We start from the raw sequence: 19,936 nt of genomic DNA, 5'->3' as shown, positions 1-19,936 counted from the left end.
CTTACCACTGTTCTTGTACATCTTGAGTTGAAAAAATATATAATTAAAAGGTCAAGAGAAATATTTTAAATAATCTGGGTCATTAGCATATGTGAATGTTCATACACACACATACAGACTTACTCTATGTTTAAGCTGAGTGAAATATACTTCAAATGGAATAAAGATGACTAAGTTAACCTCTACTTTAAAGAGATATTATAAAAGAATGAGGAGAATTTTAGGAAACATCACCCTCCTGTTACTGTAGCTATCAAGTATGAAAATTCATTCTGCTCTCTTACCTATCAATCTAATCTATCTCACAGATCTGGTTAACCCATCTAATGTATTTACTGCATGTCTTTCCTAATATGTGCAGCAAGTTAATGTCTTATATATTTAGAGTTAAAACAAAAATTGTAAAACCTGTCCTACTTTTGGACTAATTACATTGTAGTCCACTATTGTATCAATAAAGGAACTAAAAGGTATTTTTTTTCTAAGGTTGAAAGGAACAACTGCATAAAATATCTAAAAAATTCAAGCAGGATGAATAATATAAGTGGTATGTTTATTTCTACAAGGTCTTAAAGCTTCATGCTTAAGAAAAAAGTTGATCAAATTCAAAATATATTACATACGTATCTTCAGATATCAAATAAAATTTAATCTACGGCAAATTCTTACATGAGCATTGACTATGTATTCATCGACAAAAATTCACTTAATAATAACACTTGTTATAAATTTCATTTGCCTTCTATCATAACAGGTTTGATTTTTAATCTTCTACCTCCCTCTCCTATACTGCCAAAAAAAGGAGGAATTAGAGAAAAGGGAGAGAAAAACTTCTTAAAAGGAAATATGGTTAAGGATTTATGTGGGGAACAAAAAGGATGTCTTCTATATTTTTAATCTTCTATTTCTACACATGCCACTACATCAGCGCTTCCCATAACTGTTTGAACAATTTCTCAATAGACTAATTTACATATATTGTGATTTTCATAACTATTGAGTGTTTGTAAGACAGCTCCAAATTAACAATTTATAAAATATACTTTAGAACTATTCTTTTAGTTAATGAGTATACTAGAAGCTGTGAAAATTGATTCCTTTCAGACTGTCACTCTTGCTCAGTACTTATTTCTTGCCTGAAACATTCCCAGACTTTAAAAAAAAAAAATAGCTTGATGCGTTTTGACTCTGTCAGTATCATTTATCTGTACTAACACTGGAAAGAGAACACACAGATATAATACCCTACATCTCTTAATGTTTCCCCCAAATTGCCAGCAGTATGACATTATTTCCTTTAGGAACTACCAGTTTTTTTTTTTTTTTCCCCTATCCTGTTAACTAGTGGAGGACAGAAGGGTAATATTTCGATCAAATAGAGATTCTAAGCTTCTAAAATCCTCATACTCAGCAAAATTTCTACCAACAGTCAGAAAACTTTGCTTTGCTAACCCTAGTTCTATCTCTAAGTCACGTGATCTTGAGCAAGCCATTACACTGGCTCCTGCTCACTAGAAGACAGTCATGTGATATCATAATGAAGTCATATCATTTCTAGAACAGTATAAGGCACTTCATTTAAAAAAATGCTCTGACTTACAAATTAAAATGCTCCAAGCTCTGGAGCAAGAAATCTACCAATTTCCACATGTTGACATTATGACAATGTTTTAAATCCACACTATTAACACAGCGGTCATAATTATGGAATAATTCCAAAAAAGTACTAAGGTATCGAACAATTTAAATGGTCAGAAAATACAGCTGATTGACCCTTCCACACATTTATAATATGGGTTTTGCGATTCCATTTAACAGAAGACAATCTCAATCTCATAAAAATTATAAGAACAAAACTATTGGTATCCTCATCAAATTACAGTGAAACCAAGTGACTCGTAAAGGCCCACATCACTCACTATGGAATTTTATCTTATTTATAATGAGAAATTGCCATAATAATTTTATTATCTTCAGTTTTCAATAACCAAATCATTTTAAGTGTGGCTAACTTGGTACCATCAACTAAAGTTATATCCCAAGTCAGCAAGCTTAAACACAAAACCCAATAAATAGTTTTAAAGCACTGAATGAATAACCATACTCCAGATATGGATAATAGACAATATCACATTAGAAATCTGTTGTTCATGCTTAAGGAAGGCAAAGAGTCTTGGCTGCGATATTTCACTGATGCTGTTTCTCTGTCTCACTAAAAGCTGTGACTAGCTTATTAAAATCTCAGGTGAACACAAATGATTGGCTATATAATCCACAGTGTAGAAACTAAGGCTAGCTGACCCAGTTAGAAAAAAATGGGATAAATTTTTTTGTCAAAGAAACCTAAATATGAGAAGCATGCAAATGAAATCATTTTGACATGTTTGCTTCTGTCATCTATGATATTTACACTTATATCTATTAGATTCTCAAGATACAGCTTCAAGAGAATGATGGAATTCTAACTGCAAATCTAACAGCTGCTTTAAGATGGATATTGTCAAGTAAGATATATCTTCTTCTTCCTAGTCACAGCAAACATATACTGACTACTTACTATATGCCTTGAAACTACACTGAAGTTCTCTATCCACAATTTTACTAAATCCTCATAAATACTCTATGAAATAAGTGCTTTCAGAAACGGAGTATTCAGAAAGGGAAACAGATTGTGTCAAAGTGTGTGTCATAAGCAAGTGGTGGCACGAGGCTACCCCAAGCAGCTTTGCTTCTCGTCAATGCAAATTTTCATAGAAGAAAAATACGGAAGTTACAGAGCCCTCAGTCAGTCCTGGTTTCTCCAGGCAGTATAAGGGTGAAATTTGAGTTGAACACAAATCATTACCTTCACTGATTTTCACCTTAAATTCATGTGGCTCTTCAGCCTAATGGAAAAAGTTCTCTCTGCCACGGCTAACAGAAAACCTGTGATGCCTCTCTGCTTTGGTTCCTGGGAGCCTCCCTCATTAACAACATTTACATGTGTTTTCAACATTAAAGAATAAAGAAAAGGAAACATTTCTCCACAAAAGTTTCCTTTCAGTGTAAGATAAAAATTGCCACCAGCTTGCTATCCCTGACACTCCTCAACACAAGCAAGATTCTGCCACTCCCGTGACAGTAAGATTCTCCCGACACAGGGGGGCCACATGTCATGACTGGGCTGAAAGCAGATTTAATTCTGCAGCTCACTTCAATGAGGTCATCTGAGAAACAAAATCTACTTCCTAATTGGAAGTCCGTATGAAATTATGATTTCTGACCTGGATCTGCTGCTGAAGCAAATTGATTTTGTGTTGTTGCTGCAGAAGCTGCTGCTGTTGTCTTGCGATCTGTGGAGAAACGGCACACAGAAAATTTAAGAGTGTATTGCAGTCCCAGGGGGAAATTCCCAGTGTTCTGTGTCACAAAGTTTGATAGGACATCAATTAAGCTCATGAAAATAGACGTGTTCACGCCCCTACAGGACCAGCAATTCATCCTTAAGTAGGATCAAACAAGATATTTCGACTTTGGGAACAGTTACATTTCTTTAGGCCTAAAACAAATGAAGTCTAAGACAACAGTGGTCCAATCCAATTTGAAATGCTAGAGTTTCCAAAATCCCTCTTTCTGGCAATCTAGTAAGGAGGTACAGTCTCTGACATCTTCAGCCCTTAGAAAATGAAAATAATGTCACACATCCTCCTGTTTATGAAACAGAGTCCAGAGTGGCACCAAGTATTAAAAGATGCTGTATTCTTTAGTGAGGTGTTGGTACATTTCTGTGTCTTGGTGAATATCATAATTTTTGCCTCCCACAAACCCCTAACTCCCGAGTCTTCAGTACATTCAATTCTGGTCTCTGGCCCCACTTTCTACTAAATGGATTCTTAATAAAGTCACCAGTCACTTCCAATTTGTTAAATTCTGAAGTGTTTCCTAGTCCCCACGACTTGACTTTTCATCAGAATTCAATACTCAAGTGCTTTCCCTTGCCTGAACTTTCTCCCTTGGCTTCTCTGTCATCACATTTTCCTGGTTTTGCTCCTACCTCTGAGTCTGATCCTTCTCAGAGACCATCAGTGGCTCTCTTCAGTCATTCAATGTTGTAGGCTCAATTTTAGACTCTATTCCTTTCCTTCTATATGTCCACACATATGTCAAGTGATTACAAATTTGTTTCTCTAGCCTGATCTTTGCTGTAAGTGTTAGACCCATTTATCTAACAAACATTCTCAAAAGCACTCCAAATTCAACAGATTCAAAACTAAACTCTAGAACTGGCCCTCAATGTGGTCATCTTAAGTGTTTTCTAAGCCATATTACCACAATCCCCCCACCCTCTCCCTATTATTCCTTCTTATAACATCCTCTACCTACTTAATACATTCTATGATGTTATATTTCATGTTTGTTTTAATCAACAGATTTCTGTCTCCTCAGAAGGAATTCATAAATACAGTGATGTTAGGGACCCTGCTGATTTTCCTTTCACCATTTACACAAAGTCTGATGCAAAGGAATACAGAAGGAACATTTGATGCAGCATATATGAGTGAAGAGATGAGAAGAAAACTTTAAACACTTCATTATATGAAATAGGGCAGGAAACCTGCTCACAAAAATCTAACTTCTGACCTCATAAAACTTATAGCTTTCTTACAAATGAGCTCTAATTCTTATTCCTAATGCTATGAACACTATCATTTTCATTATGAAGGTATATTCTTTAACCTCTGTTTCAGAAAGCTAAAAATTCAGGAAAAAATAGATACAGGGTCCATTACTATGAATGAAAGTACAGAACTTATATAATGAAGTTGGATCCTCATGGCTTCACAATGCATTTTTTATTTCCACTGTATACACTGGTGCAATTATAATTATTTTAGTACTTTCATTTTATCTTAAGAATACAGGTTAAAGAAATTCCTTTTTATTTTCTTGAAGAAAAGTTGGAAAGGAAAAGGTAGAAAATGATACATCACTCTCCTCTTTAAGTCTGGTTTTTTTCCTCCCATATATCAATATTTCAGCTGATATTTAAATCTTTTTATAAGTGTCTTAAACTTTTCTCAGGAAACTGACTACCTCATAGCCCTCCACATTCCCTCCTGTTCTAAGTCATTGCTGGCTTTGGCCTGTATTGGTGTGATAACCTCCTGTTTGTTCTCTCTGCTTCTGCCCTTGCTCCCTGCAGCCTATTATAACCTAGTAGAAAGACAGATCATTTTAAAACATACGTTGTGTTGTGTTAGTCATCATTTCAAAACCCTATGTCTCAGTTTCCACATAATGCCTGTAAGGCCCTGTGTCTCTCCAATCTCATCTCTTCTCTGTCTCTTCACTATTGCCATACTGCTCCACCGTCTATTGAACATACCAAGGATACGCTTATTTTCCAAGAATACTTCTGCCTCTGGGCCATTGCATGTACTCTCCCCTCCATAAACAATCATCTTTCTGGATAACTACACTGCTCACTCTCTCACCACCTATGAGTCTCTGCTCAACTGTTATACTGTCAATGAGACCTCCCTGAGCACTCATTCTATAAGAGCCTACCTCTACTTGGCACCCTCATCCCTATGTCTCTGCTTCATTTTCAACATATATTTAACTGATTTATTGTCTATCTTTTCCTAACTAGAATTTAATACATATGAGATTTTTGTCTATTTTATTCCTTCTGTATTCCATTAACTAGGACAGAATCTGGCATCAAATTGGGGCTCAACAGTGGTAGCTCAGGTGGTTAAGAATCCACCTGCAATGCAGGAGACCCTGGTTTGATTCCCTGAAGATCAGGAAGGTCCTCTGGAGAAAGGATAGGCCATCCATACCAGTATTTATGTGCTACCCTTGTGGCTCAGATGGTAAAGAATCCACCTGCAACGTGGGAGACCAGGGTTCGATCCCTGGGTTGGGAATATCCCTGGGAGGAGGGCATGGCAACCCACTCCAGGATTCTTTCCTGGAGAACTCTCATGGACAAAGGAATCCAGCAGGCTACAAGCCAGCGTGGTGTGCCAGAGGGGACCTGAGAGAACAGAAAGGGTTCCAGGAACCTGACCTGTAGCCTCCAGAAGGGATCTTCTCCCAGGCTGTGTAGGCATCATTACCTGGCACCTCTCCAATACAAGGGAGACATTTCTGGAAGTGCCTAATGATTTCTTAATTTCCCTGGTGGCTCAGAGGGTAAAGCGTCTGCCTGCAATGCAGGAGACCTGGGTTCGATCCCGGGGTCAGGAAGATCCCCTGGAGAAGGAAATGGCAACCCACTCCAGTACTCTTGCCTGGAAAATCCCATGGACAGAGAAGCCTGGTAAAGTCCATGGGATCGTAAAGAGTCGGACATGACTGAGCGACTTCACTTTCTAAGGAGAATGTCAGAGTAAGTAAAAAATTCTAGAATCTATGGAAGATGTCTGAGAATAGGCCAGGATGTGAAAAGAAAAAGTAAGGTACATTGCTCTTCATTAATAATTGCCCAGATTTTTGAGGACAAGCATGCTCCCAGACCCATCAAAATATGGAGTTTCTACAAAGAAATATCTTCATCTGAGCTCCGGTTTTAGAGGCTCCTAGGATTTTCTGAATTCAGATAGCTAAAAGTATTGACGGCTGTTGTTCAGTTGCCAAGTCATGTTTGACTCTTTATAACCCCACAGACTGCAGCATGCCAGGCTTCCCTGTCCTTTACCATCTCCCAGAGTTTGCCCAAATGCATGTCCACTGAGTCAGTGATGCTTCTAACCATCTCATTCATCTGCTGACCCATTCTCCTCTTGTCTTCAATCTTTCCCAGCATCAGGGTCTTTTCCAATGAGTCGGCTCTTCTTACGAATAAGAAAACAATGGTGTTCTTCTAGACTGCTGTGGGCAATCACTATCTGAAGTTATTTTGTTAATTCTTCTGTTCCTCTTGATTGTCTCTCTTTCCACTAGAATTTAGGGGCTTTGTCTTCCTGTTTAATTGAAGTAACTTCAGTATTTAGCACAGTACCTGGCCCACAAGAAGCACTTGATTACTATTTTTTTTTAATAAGTTAAAATTACCTTCTCCAGGGGTTTAAACTATTCTCCTTTATGTAGATAATCACAGAAACTAAGCTCAGCCCTCTCTTCCAAACTGTTTATTGATAAAGAAAGCTGAGCACCGAAGAACTGATGCTTTTGAATGGTGGTGTTGGAGAAGACTCTTGAGAGTCCCTTGGACCACAAGGAGACCCAACCTGTCCATCCTAAAGGAGATTAGTCCTGAGTGTTCATTGGAAGGACTGATGTTGAAGCTGAAACTCCAATACTTTGGCCATCTGATGTGAAGAGGTGACTCACTTGAAAAGACCCCGATGCTGGGAAAGATTGAGGGCAGGTGGAGAAGGGGACGACAGAGGATGAGATGGTTGGATGGCATCACCGACTAAATGGACATGAGTCTGGGTAAATCCTGGGAGTTGGTGATGGACCGGGAGGCCTAGACTGCTGCAGTCCATGGGGCCACAAAGAGTCAGACACGACTGAGTGACTGAACTGAACTGAACTGAATATTCTCTCTCATAGTTTCAGATGGGCAACCTGAAGACAGTTCTAATTCAATATAAAAAAGCCATGTGCTTTTCCAAATCTACTTGCCTTTGGACTTTGCCTGTCACCCAGGCTCAACCCTTTTCCTCTCTCTTTAGCCCACTTAAAAAATTCAACTATACATGATTCTTCCACCTGTTCTCTTCCACCTGTTCTCCATGGTCATTACACTGTTTACAGTCTCATGTCTTATTTAGATTATTATAATAGGCTCCTAACCAACTTCCTGCCCCATAATTGGAAATTTACTTCACTAGTTGAATCCTACACCTAGCCTTCAAAGCTCACACCAAACAGGTCAAATGAAAGCTTTTATAACATCCCTGACTAGAAATGTTCTTTTGACTCTCTCCATGGTTCTTTTTGTATTTCTCTCTTATCCATCACCTTGATTACAATCATTTCCATGTTGCATACCACTGAAATAGTTGATAAGCTTTTTCAGATCAGTTTTTTGTTTACTTTGGTATTCTGCCTTTTTATTATGCAAGGTAGAGAGGAGAGAAGCTTTTATTGATCTCTGTTTGCCTCACAGAGTGACCTATAAGCTGCAGGCGAAACAACGCCTGTGCCTCTAGCTCTTACTAGACTGTTTGTGTCTCTACTTCTGACTCACCTGTTCTTGCTGCTGCTTGGCCAGCTCCATTTGCTGGCGTTGTTTCTCAATCTGAGACGCAGCCAGTTTCTTCTGCTCATCATGGGCAGCCAGCAGCTGCTCTCGCAGACTGGTTAGCTGATTGATCATACCCATGAGCTGCCTCTCCTTCTCAGCTAGGCTTTCGGGAGTCCCTGAGAATAAGATGGCAATAAGATGTGTGAAAAAACAGAGAAATGAGAAGAGAGTGGTTCCTCAATCACAATGACTAGGGTATGTGGAGAAATATTACAAATAAAAGTTTTGGCACCTAAGCAAATATATACTTACCTTCTTTCAAACTGTAACTCAATAGTAAAAAGTGATGGCTATTTATCCATTATAGAATATCAGGATGAACAGATATTTTGATTATTTTGTATTTATGACAAGTAACAATCTATATAGCTTTTTTCCCTTTAATTTTACAAGTAAATGGAATACTATTGGCTGAGCATTTATTATTCTTAATGTTCTAATCTGGGGCCTGATGGAAATAAAAAGAGGTTTAAAGCACAGTTCTTGGCTTTAAGTAGTTTTTTAAATCAAATTAAAGAGTCAAGAGAAAAACCTGAAAACATAATAACTTAAGTTATTAAGAGACCAAGTTATCATTATCAGAGATATCTCCTTTTCTTAAAATGAGAATTTTAAAAAATCAGAATTAAGGAATCCTACATTTAAAAAGAAAAAAAAAAAACAAAAACTATTAACCCATCAAGTTTTAGACAGTTTTCTCAAATGCCACTCAGAGGCTTTCTTCAAAGATAGAATAGAGCTAGCAGAAAAAATATTCAAGTTTGAGAATATAAATTTATGTTATCATGAAATAATGAAACATAGCTGTAAAACTAACATTATGGCCTCTCAAGGTTACAGTTAAATCCAAGATTTGGAGAACAAATCACACAATAATTTAAAATAAGCAGTACGTTTGAGATATTTAAACCACGCCAGTGAATCTTCTAAGTCAGGTTAAAATACTGATTTGTTACACCAGAAATGTGAGCGGTTCACTGAAATAGAAACAATATCACTTTTAATTGTTCTTTTAAGATTCATCAGATAGACAAGACCCCTATGGTAAAGAACTAGCAGTACGAGAGAACACACTTTTTAATTACGGTTTTCAATTCAAACGTAAGACACTAAGCACTACCTCAATAATGTATTTGCCACCTGTATATGTAAATTAGATAGAAAGATCTATTATAACTCAGTCACCATTCCCCATCTCACTACATTTCCCTTCATCAATTTATGATGAAAAAACACGTGCTTTTAGGAAGTAGTAGCTATAAGCTTCTAATTTTCATGTGCCCATTTGAAATGGAAATAAAATTTCAAATATAATTTACATAGGCTATAGAACAGATATCCAGAAAGGAAGTTCTGAGTGGAACAGAAGGCAAGAAACATATCATATACTCCTTATTATCAATTCTTAGTCTTAATCAGGACAGGTGCTCAATAAATTGTTAAGGATTTATTATACTCCAGATATTTGGATTCCATTAAACAGAAGAAAATTTTTATAAGAATAATAGCAATATGACTATTCTAATCAGAATCCTAATATTAAATAATCTAAATACGTATTAGAAAGATGTTTCAATGAAAATATTCAAATGAGGTAAAATGTATACCCTCATACACCATCAGCAAGAGGAGTGATTGCTATCCCATTTCTCAGAATATACACTAGGAAATGTGACGCATATCATGTTTTATAATACTCATAAGGGGATTCAGGACACATCCTAGATTTTTGGCAAGATGCAAGAACCATTTACTGAGAGCAAAGGTCTGAGAAAGGGTTTGGTTTACGGGTGAGAATCAAGGAGGCAGTTTCATTTCTAAAAATCTAACCCAAGAAAACTACAGAAAATGAAGTATTAATAAAGTTCTTAAACGAAATATTAGAAACAATCTAAATACCAAATCATCAAATAATTACAGGACATCCAGATGGTAGTATTTTGTACCCATGAAGAAAAAGTATTTTAAGAATATTTTATAATATTCGAACTTGTTCATGACATAAAGCTAGGTGAAAAAGTTGGATAGAAATGAAACATTTGTATAAACACTTCAAGGCATTCACATATCTACATTTATAGAAAAAAAGACTGGAAGAAAGTTTATCTATATATTAATAGTGCTTATTCCTAGGTGATGGGTCATTAAATGGGTCATTTTAATCTTTTCATATTTGTTACATTTATAAAATCTTCTACAATGAATATTATTACTATTATTATTATTACTTGGCAAATACATGTATTTCCTGTAAATACATATAAGTATAATTTAAGAGCTTAAGGTACTATTATCTATTTTATAGCTGATATAATACCAATGTATAAAGAAATATATATATTTGATAATGAGTACCAACAAATATCATTTTGGCATTCAGTATATGAAATATTAACAAAATCCTGTCTTCACTTAGTCACACAGACATCAATATTTCTACTTGAAATCTAATTTTATTGTCTCTGTTCAATTCAAACTCTGTGAACCTTTATCCCACTTCCCTTCATCTTTCATGTTTCAGTTACTTGCACTCTTGTATGTTTTAATTTATGCTAATCTTGCTTCGATTCCCAAAGAATGAAGGCTTTCAAGACAAAAATATCTTACATTTCAGTTCTTTCTACTGCCTAGTGACTATAGAATGGTTATCATGAGAGCAATTCTTTTCATTCTGTAGGTTCCAGAGCAGAAGTGCACATCAGAACATTCCATAACCCAATGTGAGGGAAGTCATAAAGGAAGGGAACCAGCTTCAGTCATTCCAACCTCAGGAAGAGATAATCACCATGTAAACATTGCTTATATTCTTTCATCTTCCACATCGGATTCACTGGGAATCTTCTCATCCTTAGACCATATTGTAAAATCAGTCCATGTGTTTTCATCTCCACTAATGCCCCTCAGTTCAGGCTATTACCATCTCTCCTCTCTTGCCATGACTCCCCCAACAGTTTCTAAACATTCTATCTTCTACTTCTCCTACTAAAACCCATTCTCCAAACAGAAGTTCAGAGCGGTCATTTAGAGAGATATGCCAGATCATGTTGGGCTCCCAGGTGGCTTAGCAGTAAAGAATCTGCCTGCAAGGCAGGAGACCCAGGTTTGATCCCTGGATCAGGAAGATTCCCTAGAGAAGGGAATGGTAACCCACTCCAGTATTCTTGCCTGGAGAATCCCATGGACAGAGGACCCTGGCAGGCTATAGTCCATGGGGCTGCAAAGAGTGGGACACGACTGAAGCGACTTAGCATGCACACACATCAGCTCATATCACACAACAGAATAAAACCATTTCAAAGCTATATACTGGGCATAAAATAAATTCCAAACTCCCTGCCCTTACAGAGCCCTAAATGATGAGGCCCTTGCCTTTCTTTGGCATTATCTCCTCCCATTTTCTCTTGCCAAAATATTGTAGTCCCATTGCCTTCTTTCAGTTTCCCTAACACCAACATGCAACTTGTTCCCATTTTAAGGCCTCTGTATTTCAAGTATTTCCCTCTGGTAAACTTTTCCCCTAGAGTTTCTCAATCTCAGTGCCACACACATTTTAGTTTGGATGCTTCACTTCCTGGGGAGGCATGCAGTGTAGATGCTGGTAGCACACCCTGGCTAGTTGTAACACCTCAAAATGTCTCCAGACATTACCAAATACCCCTGGTAAAGAACTACTAGCTTTTTGGTTTTTTCTTTCATTCACTCAACATATATCCACAGAATTCCTCCTGCATGCTTTACACTATTCTAGGAGCTAGGGGCCCTACAATGTTCAAGCCAGACAGAATGTCTGCTTCATAGAGACTACATTTAAAGGGAGGAGATAATTAACCAACCAATCAACCAATCGACTCCAATCCATCCAAATAGTAACTTAAATGCCAACTCCTCTCCCAGAGTGCTTTTCCTGAACACCAATATTTAAAAAGCCACCCCCTCCTCTTCTATCACGTGACTCCACCTTTATTCTGTACTTAGTAGTCAGCACCATATGCTGTGTTGTTACTGATATTTATTTATTGAATCTCCCAGTAGAGAATAAGCTCCATGATAGCAGAATACTAGCTTGTTTTGTTCAACACAATATCCCCCGAGTAGTGCCTCACACATGGTAGACACCTTGTGTGTGTGTGTGTGTGTGTGTGTGTGTATTAGTCACTTGTTCAACTCTCTGTGACCTCATGGACTGTAGTTAGTCTCTTGGTCATGTTCGACTCTCTGTGACTCCATGGACTGCAGTCTGCCAGAATCTTCTGTTCATGGAATTCTCCAAGCAAGAATACCAGAGTGGGTTGCCATTCTTTTCTCCAGAGGATCTTCCTAACCTAGGGATAGAACCCGGGTCTCCTGCATTGCAGACAGATTCTTTATTATCTGAGCCAACAGGGAAGCCAAGACACCCCATAACTTTTTATTAAATGAATTAAATAAATAAACTTAAGAACAAAGTCCTTAATTGACTGATAATGTACAATTCTATGCAAATAGATCAAAACCCTTATTGGAACTATTTAAATTAAGGATGGTTTCAAATACATTTGATATAATGAGAAAAAAAATCTTTGGAAGCTGATATTTCCTAAATGTTGTTCTACCAAAATAGAAATTTGACTTGAACAATCAAAATCACAGGAAATTTTTGGAAGTTTTGATCCAACTAAAGGAAAAATAAAAGGAAGGAAGAGTCACTCAGGAAAGGAAAGTCCTAGAATTTCAACACTAAAAGTAAATTAGATATCATGTTTCTTCCCTCGGAAACATTACCACACATTTAGTTCTCTGTTTCAAAGCAATAGTCAGTCTTTGCCAGGATGTTTTGTTCTTTTATTGCTGGTGTTCCTTACGTTATCACTGTTGTAATTTGGATAGGACTCTACTCAATTTAATTCTTTTATAGAAATGTTGATGCTTTCAATTGGTATTCCACTTGAAGGATCTAAAAGTCATTCATTGTGTTGCCTTTAAAAATTCTGCCTAGTGAAAGAGTCTCTACTAGACTGTAAGCTCCAGAAGGGCAGAAATCTGTCTACTCCATTTGCTATCATTACATCTCCAGAACATAGCACATGGCAAGACAGATAGCAGTATTTGTTGAATGAACTAAAAATATAATGAATAGAAACTAACTTAAGTTATTCTAAATTTATTACTAAAGCTTTTTTCAGTGGCAGTCTTATCCAACAAGAGTAAAAAGTTAGACCCCAACATCACAAGGTATGAATGGCATTATTCTGATTCATCAAAGGAATATTTAAGTTATCCAACCTACAAACATCTGTGAATTGGTCTTTTTCACTGACAATGAATGCAATCAAACTTTGATAAAATTTAATTACATACCATTTACTGCAATATTGATACTCGTAGAAATTGGAATCAACTAAAATTATATAAGGGGTATTATCATTGCTAATATGATAAATATAGTTACTTTTGGGTTTCTGCAACTTACTTTGAAAAAATAGTTCCTTTTTGCTTCAATACCTTTATTTTTTGGCTGCACTGGGCACTGGGCGGCTTGCAGTTTTAACTAACATCAGGGATTGAACCCCAATCCTCAGCAGTGAAAATACAAAGTCCTAACTACCAGGGAATTCCCTTTGTTTCAATATCTTAAATGGCGGACTTTGGCTTGGATTTTAAAATATATGTACTATAGAAAGTTATCAGTTTTAGGAGTGACTACAGTTAGAGTGAAATGGAACACTTGAAAGTAGCTATGGTCTTTACCATTGTTACCCCATGACTGGATATTTTGTTCCTGGGATGTTAACTCCAGTACTTTGGCCACCTCATGCGAAGAGTTGACTCATTGGAAAAGACTCTGATGCGGGGAGGGATTGGGGGCAAGAGGAGAAGGGGACGACAGAGGATGAGATGGCTGGATGGCATCACTGACTCGATGGACGTGAGTCTCAGTGAACTCCGGGAGTTGGTGATGGACAGGGTGGCCTGGCGTGCTGCGATTCATGGGGTCGCAAAGAGTTGGACACGACTGAGCGACTGATCTGATCTGATCTGATGTACTATCATTTTGCAGTGAAAACAAGTACCATTGTTATTTTTTATAAAAAAAAAGTTCAGTTCTATATAATCTCTTATTAGACAAGTCTACTTTTTAATGGAGATTGTAATTTTGTAAACTTCTCCCAAATTTAATCCATCCACTTACTTGGATATTGTACTTAAAATGTAAAACAACAGTTTAAAAAATATGGCATTACATTCGCTGCATGTAGAGACTGGAATACAGTCAATAATAACTATCTCAAAACATGGCATTGTTTGGTCATTCATTCGTGAAATACGTACTGGGTTCCAAACTGTGGGCTACTAGTAAGGTAGGTAATGTACAAGGACAGTTCACCATGTGAGTAGGCTAATGATGGGTGCATCTTAGAGACAGTATTCATCTAGCTGTCATGGGTCTGAATATGTTTCAAGTTTTACAGGATTTTAGGTATCACCCATTCCAAGCTTACTGGAGACTGACTACCAAGCATCGTGTAAACAGCACAGGCTTTGAAGGTAGAATTAAAGTGAGCTCTTGACTCTCTCATAACTAAATATATGGTTTTGGATAATTAATCTTTCTTTGAGATTCAATTTCTTCCTACCTAAAATGGGAATAAAATGACTTTGTTACAATAATTCTGTAAGGAAGATGTTAACAAAGTGCCTGTATATAAATGGGCATGTAATCAATGCAACTGTTTTAAAATGAGCGGATGAGGAAACAAACTAAGAGTAGCTTGATTCCCACAAGTCCTTGAAAGAATCTGGGCAACAAGACACTGCGTCTTTTTAACTGTACCATGCTTCTCTAGGTAGAGAATTGTTCACTTCAAAAAGGAAAAGGCTTTAGGATAATTCTGTTATCCAGTGATCTGGAAGGCATAAGCTTTGGAGTCCCCATCTACAAGAAAAATAAATAAATAAATGTTTTTATAATTATTTTAATTTTAGAATCTTCACACCCTTCACACAAATGAATACTTGTTAAATGAATGAATGTATTTTTAAATGAGAAAATGTGGAGGAGAGCATATTTTATTTTTAATAATAAAACCCAGATTAACTATGTAACAGTATCTACTTAAAACATGCTTTATTAAGTCCCTTCTGTAAAAAGTGTATAAAACTTCTTAACTGGTGAACTGGATTATCATTTTCCAGATCAAGGAGAGCCAGTGGCTGACTGTTCTCTTTCTATCACTTGCTGTGCTTATACACTGGCATAAGGACTCTGGCTTTCTAAGACAGAGCAAGTAACTGATTTGCAGAAAACATAAAGTCACTTTCTGCTTTTATATACACTGCCAGACTTATTTTAAAAATTTATATTCTGTATACCAGTAGTCTTTCTTCAGTTCTTATGAAATAGTTTTTACAAAAACGGAAAACATTACTCATAAGCAACTACAAGGAACTATAAAACAAGCTTAGTAGATTAAAAACATTAAACATTTACTTTATTTAGAAGTAAATGAATATATGTTATGTACCTTCCTTATGGCTGTCTCTTATGTTAAACAAATTCTAGATCCAACAGTTCCCTCAGAAAATAATCAGCATTTCCAACCCCTCTGAAAAAATGTGAAGACATATATAAATATATATATATGTATATATTTTATGCACAAATGAAATAGTCACAAGGTAATTAGCAAAACGTGTGTTTCTTAAATAGTTACTGGATTTTTAAGAGTGGGTTTAAAACAACTTCAAAGTTGTACAAATCCTAACGTATCTAAATGCTGAGATTTTTAGTTTCCTTGTTTTAAATTCACAAAAACCCAAGGATACCTTTTACTAGATGACCTAAGACCTGATTCTGGTTCAAGCCTGCTTATCTTCAAATTCTCTAATGCTATTTAAAGAGAATTGTCTCTTACAAGTCATATACTAAATCTACATACCTCTTAATTTTCAAAATTTTATGTCACCTAAGAGAGGGTCTACTTTAATTGACATGTTGAAACTACATAGCATGTCTGTAATTCATGAGTTCTGATAGACCACAGTATTGCTAAATAATTTCCTTGAACTTATTATCGGCATTCTAGAGCTGTTTGGTGCATTTGCTTTTATGTCCCATCTTTTAGAAAAAAAAAAAAAAAGTACAGTTTTCCAAAAGAGCCATTTTTCATTATACCAACTGCAGCTGGCATTTTCCTGAGTATCATATACAACAGTTGGTTGACCTAAATTAATGTATCCTGAGCAGGGTGAGAAGCGTCTACAGGGATATCAATGGTAAAGAACGCGAGTAAAGAATTCTTCAAACAAGGCAGGTAAAGAGACTGATTTAGGCTTTTCTGAGTGATCTAGCCAGAACACCTCTCAAACAATGCCCTGCTTTTAGAACCTGACCAAAACAGAAATATTTAAGAGAATTTTTGCATGCAGATATTTTTGTTATAATTCTACAAATAAATTGAACTCAGTAAAACACACATTTTGCAATGACTTTGTTGCAAAACAAATGATCTGTTTAGATTAGCCAAAGCTGCCATGGATCCCCAGATACTGTCCTCAGGTGAAGTGCCAAAGCAATGACCTTCAGTGTAATGGAATTTCATGCTAGCTGAAACAATGTGTGACGCTCCTGGCTGCCAACTGGAATGCAGGCACTGTTTTTTCCCCTTCTCAGTAACTAGGAGGCTATAAAATATATTTCTTCACCTTTCAGACAACCATTACTTCAGTGCTTCTGTTATAGATAAGGCCAAAACCTCTGCAAACTGGCTCGTTACACTATATGACTGATTAGAGAAGAAAAAATAATTTCTTTAGGCAGGCAATATGTTTATAACATATATTGACTGCTATCAGTAGAGCTTTTTAGTCAAACTCTTTTGTCCTGGAAAATGGAATCCACTGTCCTTTTTGTATGTTTTTCAGAGGATTGTTTTCTAATGTAACTTTAAAGCCTAATTACATTTCCAAAGTACCAGACGATAAAATGGTCTAAATTCTAACAGGCAAGATAATATAACATGAAAAATAATTTTATGCTTTTAGAAGTTGGTGACCTTTCCTAACTCACATTGTTTCTTGAGAAATGAGATTGAATTTAAGTGGGTATGATAACTCTTTATTGATAGCTAAGCTATCCAAACCAGATACTATTTATTTCTTCTATTTTAAAAGTTTATGATTTTTTCTTTTTTAACTAAGTAATAGTAAGAAATGCTTCTTTGAACTTTACCAAGCTGTAAGTTTGGAGAAGGAAACAACAACCCACTCCAGTATTCTTGCCTGGAGAATCCCATGGACAGAGGAGCCTGGCAGGCACAGTCCATGGGATTGCAAGAGTCGGACATGACTTAGCGACTAAAACACACACACACAAGCTGTAAGTTTAGTCTTTGTCCAAATGCCCTGAAAGCAATTCACTCACAGCAACCTAAAGGCAGCACTTAGGAACTGTGCTCTGCCCTCACTTGGCTACGTATGGTCTTACATGCTCAAGCATGGACGCACATATAAGTACAGGCACATTCATTCACTTACTCACATGCTTCCTGGAATTGATTTTAAAAAGTTAAGCGAAAACTGACCAGTGTAAGTGGAGGAGAGGTTTCAATTCACGAGAAGACCCAGTAAATACTGTAAAGGCTGTAAATTTTGTAATATAAGCAAAGGTTCTACTCAACTACATTACTCTAAATTATCCCTAATAAATTATCTAATAATGGAGTAAGTTCATATTTTCAGATTATAAAAAGGTCATGCCTATCCTTCCCTACCCTGACAGAAAACAGTCTACACATACATGAGACTTACACCTTTATTTGCCTCATAAAAAATAGCTGCCAAACAGCTAGGCCATTGTTCTCGACTAACTTCTTCTCAGGTGGCATGAAAACCACATTCCTGGGCAGCACGTAATCATAGTGTCTGACCCTCTAAGAACCATTAAGTCAAATTCCCTTACCCCCAGAGGGCAACATACTATTGTACCCTCTCCACTTCTGCGCCAGCTATGAACAATGGACAGTAATTGCAACTGTCATGGGCAATCAGTAGGAAAAGTAACATAGTGCTTCCCCCTCTCCCCCCCAGTTTTCTGCCAAACCTGACCTAAGCAGCTAACAACCATGCCCCCCAGCAGAAGAAAGATCTACAGGTGCTTTTAAAATGCATCAGAAAACAGCTTTTTGAACAGAAACAGAGGACAATAACCAAACTTGTGCTCTGAATGTGCAGCTTAAAAAACTCAAAATTAAAGACAGAAACTTCTTTTGTGACTGTACTGCAGCTTCCTGAACTAACCCCACAGGCAAGCCTGAAAGGACAGCTGAGCTTCTTTCCTCTAAGCTTATCATCACTGCTGCTGGCTGCTTTCAAGTTAGACTTGTGAGGAAAACGAGGTAGGGAAACATGCTTGTCCTCCGATGGAATGAGATCACAAGGCTGGGAACAGGCGGCCTTCTTGGCTCAGCTCTTAGTTACTACCCAGGTCAAAGCAGAATAAAGAACCTTGGAGGATATGTCCTCTATCGCAGGTGCAAATGGGTTAAAATCCCACAAAATAAAGGACCTGCTGCTTCAGAAAAAGAAGAAACTTCACTGTTCTCTTTAACCTCTGTCTTCAAGCTCTGTAAGGGATATTAACTACTATTTGCTTGAATCTCATTTCATTATAGATTATGGATACTTAATTTGTGGATTAGCAGGAATTTATTCTCTTACCGCCCATTCACAACTAACCATAGCCAAACTCCAAATAGTTGGATAAACAGTGAAATACTCAAACACTTTCTGGAAGCTTTCCAATCCGAGACGGCTGATATCACCTAAGTCAAACTTTTGAACAGACTGATTTATGATTTGTCTTTCTCTAAGATGCTCTGATGTAGCAGAATGTTGAGAGACGACTGCCTCTCACTGGGAGAACACGTGCATGAACAGACATATGCAAAAAAGTTATTTATACACATATTTCTACATGTATATTAATACAAATCTGGTGATATTTTAAATATATATTCAGTTTCTATCAAAAATATACAAAGTAATACATAACAAAATCTATTGATATTGGTAAGTATATTTTTTCTTAAATTTAATCCTTTAGAACTTAGAATCAAAAGTGTCCTATTGGCAACACTAGAAAACCATGGGTTGCCTACTATGTTAGTAGAAAACACACTTTTAAATTAATTGAAATGACCATTTGACTTTATTTTATTTTTTATTTTATTTTTAAACTTTACAACATTGTATTGGTTTTGCCAAATATTGAAATGAATCCGCCATAGGTATACATGTGTTCCCCATCCTGAACCCTCCTCCCTCCTCCCTCCCCATACCATCCCTCTGGGTCGTCCCAGTGCACCAGCCCCAAGCATCCAGTATCCTGCATCGAACCTGGACTGGCGACTCCTTTCATACATGATATTATGCATGTTTCAGTGTCATTCTCTCAAATGTTCCCACCCTCTCCCTCTCCCATAGAGTCCATAAGACTGTTCTATACATCAGTGTCTCTTTTGCTGTCTCCTATACAGGGTTATTGTTACCATCTTTCTAAATTCCATTTATTTTCATATGAAGAATTAAATCTTCCTGTATCATTCCTGGTTTTAAATGTAGATTATGTACATTCATAATTTTAATATGTAGACTGTGGAAAATTATTATCTTGTAATATACAGTTTTAACCCTGCTGTAGATACGTTTGTACTTATA

At 36.7% G+C, this 19,936-nt stretch overlaps 1 protein-coding gene across 15 annotated transcripts in view; it reads right to left on the bottom strand.

Moving 5' to 3' along the window:
• Positions 1-19,936, bottom strand: part of SOX5 (SRY-box transcription factor 5) — a 1,175,689-nt gene that overhangs the window by 243,966 nt on the left and 911,787 nt on the right. For 14 of the 15 annotated variants that reach the window (XM_061417626.1, XM_061417628.1, XM_061417625.1 and 11 more), the window contains 2 exons: positions 8,186-8,358; positions 3,264-3,332 (listed from right to left, as the gene is read on the bottom strand). In XM_061417626.1, the coding sequence (XP_061273610.1) occupies positions 3,264-3,332; positions 8,186-8,358 (242 nt within the window). Of the gene's footprint in view, positions 1-3,263; positions 3,333-8,185; positions 8,359-10,849; positions 11,410-19,936 lie in introns of those variants that run through there. The other variant, XM_061417638.1, reaches the window with a different exon arrangement.

This window comes from Bos javanicus, chromosome 5, assembly GCF_032452875.1.
Source record: "Bos javanicus breed banteng chromosome 5, ARS-OSU_banteng_1.0, whole genome shotgun sequence".
Taxonomy (NCBI): domain Eukaryota; kingdom Metazoa; phylum Chordata; class Mammalia; order Artiodactyla; family Bovidae; genus Bos; species Bos javanicus.
This window is presented reverse-complemented; position numbering and strand designations above follow the sequence as displayed.